Source organism: Suricata suricatta, chromosome 10 (genome assembly GCF_006229205.1).
Source record: "Suricata suricatta isolate VVHF042 chromosome 10, meerkat_22Aug2017_6uvM2_HiC, whole genome shotgun sequence".
Taxonomy (NCBI): Eukaryota; Metazoa; Chordata; class Mammalia; order Carnivora; family Herpestidae; genus Suricata; species Suricata suricatta.
This window is the reverse complement of record NC_043709.1, coordinates 117,411,904-117,418,124: the sequence shown is the minus strand read 5'-3', so window position 1 is coordinate 117,418,124 and position 6,221 is coordinate 117,411,904. Positions and strand designations below refer to the sequence as shown.

Genomic DNA, 6,221 nt, shown 5'->3' with positions numbered 1-6,221 from the left:
GGCGCCCGTCCGCCGCGAGCTGTCGAAGCCCAGGGCGGCCGCCCGCTGCGGGGAGGCCGCGGACGAGGAAGCCGGACGGTCGTCCCCGCCCCGGAGCCAAGCATCAGACTGGGTTTGGGCTCAGGTTCAGATCTCTGGGTTTCCTGAGTTCGGGCCCCCCAGCGGCTGGTGAGTACTCCCCGCGCTCTCAAATTAATAAGTAAACTTAAATAAATAAGTTACGTGTCTCGTTTGGTATTACAGTGATGCCCTTAGGAGTTAGTTATGGGAGTTTTAGCCTTAATGATCTCTTGACCTGTTTGCCTTAAGTCTGCTTCTTTTTATAGGCCATCTCGTATCTCTCTCAGCTGTGGCTTCGTTTCTGAAGACTAGTTGGCTCAGCGGTTCTCAAACTTGAACATACAGCGGAACCCCCTGAGACATTGTTAATAGCCTACTTTTGGTTCTGTAAGATTGGACTATGGCCTGAGGGTCTGCATTTCAAAAGGGCTGCCAGGATGCTGATGCTACTGGTCCACAAAGTACACTTAGCAACACTTCTTTTCACTTATAAAAGGCACCGGGCGAGAGGCTCAGTCAACTACTCTTGTTAAAAGCATCAAAAATTAAGAGGCACTTGGTAACAAAGAACACCTGAGTGTGACTTTGGGCGAAAGCATGTAGCATACTGACCACGTAATACCAACTAACAGTATTCATCAGTTACTATTTCCTGAGTCTCTAGGAACTACCCCTTGTGCTATTCAAACTGCACATATGAGCTACACTGTCCTAGAGATCCATCCTAAAATGGGATAAAAGGAAGGTATAAAAGCATGTTTCTTGTGCTTCATGAACTTGGGAATACTGTGTATAAGAAAAGTTTGCATTACAAATTCACGTTGTAAACTACAGGTTTAAAAATAGGTGTCAAGTGTTTCAAAAGGTTTAAACATAGGTGTCGAGTGTTTCAAAGTGATTTTAAATTTCAGAGAGAAGCTTCTCTTATTTAGTAATAATATATATAAGCATGTATATATGTACAAATATATTAAACACGTTAGTGCAGAAAATAGTGTAATGTTATATCGATTCTAATAATTTGATTCCTGTATAATTTCCTCAAAACAAAAATGATTGAACAAATATATACATGAAATACTCATGTCAGCATCAAAATATATGGACACTTATGCATCAAAATATATAACTATTTTATTGTAGGTAATATGGCTCCATTTTTATGTCATACCCCCATATGAAGTTGGTCTCAATCAAGCAAACATGCCAGGGTTTCTTTGTTCAAATGAAATGACATAATTTGTAAAATTTAACACACTAAGAAGTAACACTATTTGTTGAAAAGCACAGACATCTGCCCCTTTGTTCAAACAAAGCAAACAGCAGAATGGTATCAAGACATACTCCCCTGGAAAAATCCCAAATATGTAACCAATGAAACGTCAACAAAAAAGAGAAATGGGAAAATAAGTTCAAGAGCAAATGCTAAAATATCTACTAATATGCCAGGTGGAATTTGATTTAAAAAACATTAAAAGAAGAACATAACCCTTCACTGGAGGGGGAAGAGGGGAGGAAAAAAGCTAAGTGTCAGTATGTGCAAAGGAAAAGAGAGGAAATGTATTTACTTTCAGACAATGAGTCCAAGAGTAATGCAAACCATTAGTAAGGTGAATTTCTCCAAAAGAAATGAACCAAATTGTAGGAAGTTTTAAAGCATAGAAAAGAAATTGACAGGGGTGCCTGAGTGGCGCTGTTGGTTAAACTTACTCATGTACTCTGCTCAGGTCAAGATCTCACAGGGAGTTTAAGCCCCACATCAGGCTCTGTGCTGATGGTGTGGAGCCAGCTTTGGATTCTGCCTCGGTCTCCCTGCCCATCCCCCACTTGCGCACATGTGTGCATGCCTACTCTGGCTCGCACGCGCGCTCTCTCAAATAAGCCTAATACTTTAAAAAAAAAAAAAAAAGGAAAGAAACTGACACATTAGAGAAAATGAATTGCCCTCACATATTTTTTGAGGGGAAAAAAGAGCATACCCCAAAATTCTACCAAGAGTATACTGGCAAGTAGATTATTTTTTTAAATTTCTCTTAATGTTTTATTTTGGGGAGAGAGACAGAGCGTGAAGCAGGAGAGGGGCAGAAAGAGGGGGAGACACAGAATCTGAAACAGGCTCCAGGCTCTGAGCTGTCAACACAGAGCCCAACGCAGGGCCCAAACCCACAAACCCTGAGATCATGACCTGAGCTGAAGTTGGACCCTCAACCGACTGAGCCACCCAGGCGCCCCCTATATTTTAAAATCTAGTATTAAAACCAAGTGTCTGAGGCATCAATGGAATTGCTGTTTACAAAAAGGCAGAGGATTCCTCCCTCTCTTTCCCATCTCGTCTTTTCTGCACCCCTTGCCCATCAGCAGAAGCATTTTGGTCAAAGAACTTTTCATTTAAAAGGTGACACTTACTGCAATATTTTTTCAGCAAAATGCATCACTAAAATAGAACCACAGCCAAACAAATGGCAAATTTTTAATAATTAAGAAAACCCACTTGTTTGTGATACGGGATTTGGATTCAATTAGTTAGAATCCGTCATTTCCAAAGAGATGGAAGTAGGCTGGTTGCTAAGCTACCTCATATGAGAACCATCATGTGGGGTGTGAATTAAATTATATTTCCTTTCAAATACAGCTAGACTTGAATAATAACGGGACTTCTCGTCATCACTCCTTTTAGGATTTTTATGGAGAGTCTTTGATAGGAGTGATTGGACTAGCAAGTATGGTCATTTCACTTGCTAGTACCATATGCTTTCCAAAAAGCTCACAATTCTGTTGGAGAGAATGAGACTTATTTCTTTTAATTAGGACTTGTTTGATTATTAGAGAAATTCTTCTCTGAAGGTAGATTTTTATATTTATTCTTTTAAATTTTCTATCTTCTGTTGTGTCCCCTTACTATTTGCCTAATATTTCCCTTCTTGCATTCCAATGCTGATTTCAGGAGTTTAAGAGCCAGACCTAAATTTTGCCCAGTCATGAATCCCAACCATGGCTGACATTTCTACAGTCAACATGGATGCCTAGAAGGCAATGGCAACCCTCCTCTTGAAACCCTCCCCACAGCTTTCCGTATAATTGGTCAGAATGCAAAATGCCCTATACTTAATAAGTCAGCAATCCATAATATACGTCTCCAAAGGGAAAAGTATAAAGAGGCTCCCTCTCCTACCCATTTTCCTCTTTAACACACACACACCACAATTATTCACTTTTTCAACAAAGTTTGCAGCATCAACAAAAAGTATCAAAGCCTTAAAATATCTTAGAGACCCCCACAAAGAATAGCGCTAATAACTTCAGAATGAGAATATACATTCATTTTACTTCAAACATCTTAATGTTACCCCACTCAGTGCTCCAGCCGCAGTCATGAATGTGAGCGTGTGAAGACGTAAATCATTAATTTACTTACCGCAAGTTGCTGGGTCTTCATCACTCTCATCAGAACAGTCCCGCTGAGAGTCGCAGACCAATTCCTGGGCGATGCACTGGCCGCTGGCGCAAGTGAATTCATCTGGAGAGCAAAGCCCTCTGGATGGGGCATGTGCACAGGCATAGACCCAGAGCTGATCCAGCCCAATGAAACCTTTCTGGCTCAGAAGAGTCCCTTCAAAGATAATCTTCAAAAAGCAAAACATGACCAATTTATGTGTTGCTAATCTCCTTTAAAAGACTCCTCCAATAAAGAATAGACATTTAATAATTACTGAGAAAAACACCTGTTAAAAGAGAAACAAATACAACCGATAAAGCTCCTACTTGAGAAGCCTGACTCATGCATCCTTGGTCTGAATGGAAAAAGCCCTACTTTTAAGAAAGGTCAGCAATCCATAACGTATGTCTCCAAAAAGAACAGGATAAAGACTATAGGCACTGTAGACCCACTGACGCCTCTGAGAAACCACCCATGAGCAAAAGAAATACAACACGTCACCTCACCCTTGGCAATGTCCCTGGCTGCAAACTTGTTACTTAACATCATCTTCACTGCTCTTACTTAGACACCAAAAGCTATAACCACATCTGGTTCTTAAACTACTGAAACCAGCATTGGAATGCAAGAAGGGAAATATTAGGCAAATAGTAAGGGGGCACAACAGAAGAATAGAAAATTTAAAAGAATAAATATAAAAATCTACCTTCAGAGAAGAATTTCTCTAATAATCAAACAAGTCCTAATTAAAAGAAATAAGTCTCATTCTCTCCAACAGAATTGTGAGCGTTTTTGAATGCATATGGTATTAGCAAATGAAATGACCATACTTCCTAGTCCAATGTAAGATAATGTCAAAGTATTATCCTTGAGCTTGTATCAAGAGCAATGATTAGCTAAAACTAGAGTGAAGGAGAAGTGTGAATAGCAGACTCTACCAAATAACTAATTCTCTGTTGCCCGATATGGGAGCCACAAGCTAGAAAGAGCTACTTCAAATTAAGCTAACTAAAATAAATTAAAATTCCATTCCTTAGCCATACGAGCCATATTGTAAATGTTCAATAGCTACATGTGGCTACTGGCTACCATATTGGAGAGCAGATACTTAAATTTCTCCTTACAACAGAAAGTACTATTGAACAACAATGAATGAGAGGTTGTTAATATAGAAGATACTAGAAATAAAGACTAATTCCTTAGAGTTTCTTCCAGCTAAGAGTCTCTGAATAGATTTTCTCCTTTGCAAAATTTATATGTGTATAAATATATATATGTATATATGTATATGTATATATGTATATGTATATATATGTATGTATGTATATGTATATATGTGTATATGTATATATGTATATATGTATATGTATATGTATATATATATATTTATATATAAAGAATTACTTAAGGGAGCACCTTGGTGGCTCAGTTGGTTGAATGTCCAATCAACTTAGGCTCAGGTCATGATCTTGCAGTTCATGAGATTGGGCTGGCAGCTCAGAGCCTGGAGACTGCTTCAGATTCTGTGTCTCCCTCGATCTTTGCCCCTCCCGCAATCACTGTCCATCTCTCTCTCACACACACACAAAAATAAATAAAAACCTAAATAAAAGAATTACTTAAGATCAAGTCTCAGTTTGCAAATATATCTAACAATTTTGCCTAGAAAATAATATTAAGTTTAAATCATAGCTAATAATAGAAAAACTTTGTATGCTGCTGTTTACATCCTACATATGAATATCATAGTGTAAATATGTATAAATTATTAGATCTACAGCAATATATTATCATAGCAGCCAGAGATCAGGTATGCATAAATGATACCAGTTTGGGTTTCAAAATTAATGAGTTTAAACTTAGATCTCAAAAGGGTGCTATTATTGAAAAGTTACATTTAATATCCACTTAGAAATCTAGAATAGCTCCCAAATTACTCCCTTTATATTTTGCCTTAACTTGCTACAAAACAAACTTTAATATCCAGTTTATGTAAAAGGAATGAAACTCTAATCATTTAGTACCTCTTTCAGAAGTTATAAAGATAAATATCAGCTTAGAAAATTAAAATAGTGTCAAATGTTATTTCAATAGGCTATGATATAAACCTCAACTTTGCTGTGATTAATACAAAAATGCTATGGTTCAGAAATTCCAATCTGAGCAGTAAATGGGATTCTAAAAATCCGCATGGTTACAGTTCAGTTTCATTTGGGTTCTCCCTTTCAAACCTAAAAATGTACATATGTGGTATTATCATAAAGGAATGAAATTGGCTCCATGAGCCACATGTCCAATCAGTCTTATTATTTTACACTCACAGCCCAGCATAAACATATTTAGACACTCTATATACAATATAGTAAGAATGAAACCTTAAATAAAATAATGCACTTCAAAAATAAAATTATGAGTAGCAATTAATAATACCAGCTATTTAAATGTTGATCCCATACAGAAGTGCTGATGCATAGGAGCACATGTACCCCAATGTTCACAGCAGCAATGTCAACAATAGCCAAAACATAAATGTCCATCACCTGATGAGTGGATCAAGAAGATGTGGTATATATACACAATGGAGTATTACATGGCAATGAGAAAGAATGAAATCTGGCCATTTGTAGGAAAGTGGATGGACCTCGAGGGTGTCATGCTAAGCAAAATAAGTCAGGCAGAGAAGGACAGATACCATATGTTTGCACTCATAGGTCTAACAGGAGAA

General features: G+C 37.8%; 1 protein-coding gene across 1 annotated transcript in view; it reads right to left on the bottom strand.

The window, feature by feature from the left end:
• Positions 1-6,221, bottom strand: part of MALRD1 (MAM and LDL receptor class A domain containing 1) — a 759,741-nt gene that overhangs the window by 668,987 nt on the left and 84,533 nt on the right. Inside the window, exon 12 of the mRNA XM_029955581.1 lies at positions 3,476-3,683. Coding sequence (XP_029811441.1) covers positions 3,476-3,683 — 208 coding nt within the window. The remainder of the gene's footprint in view (positions 1-3,475; positions 3,684-6,221) is intronic.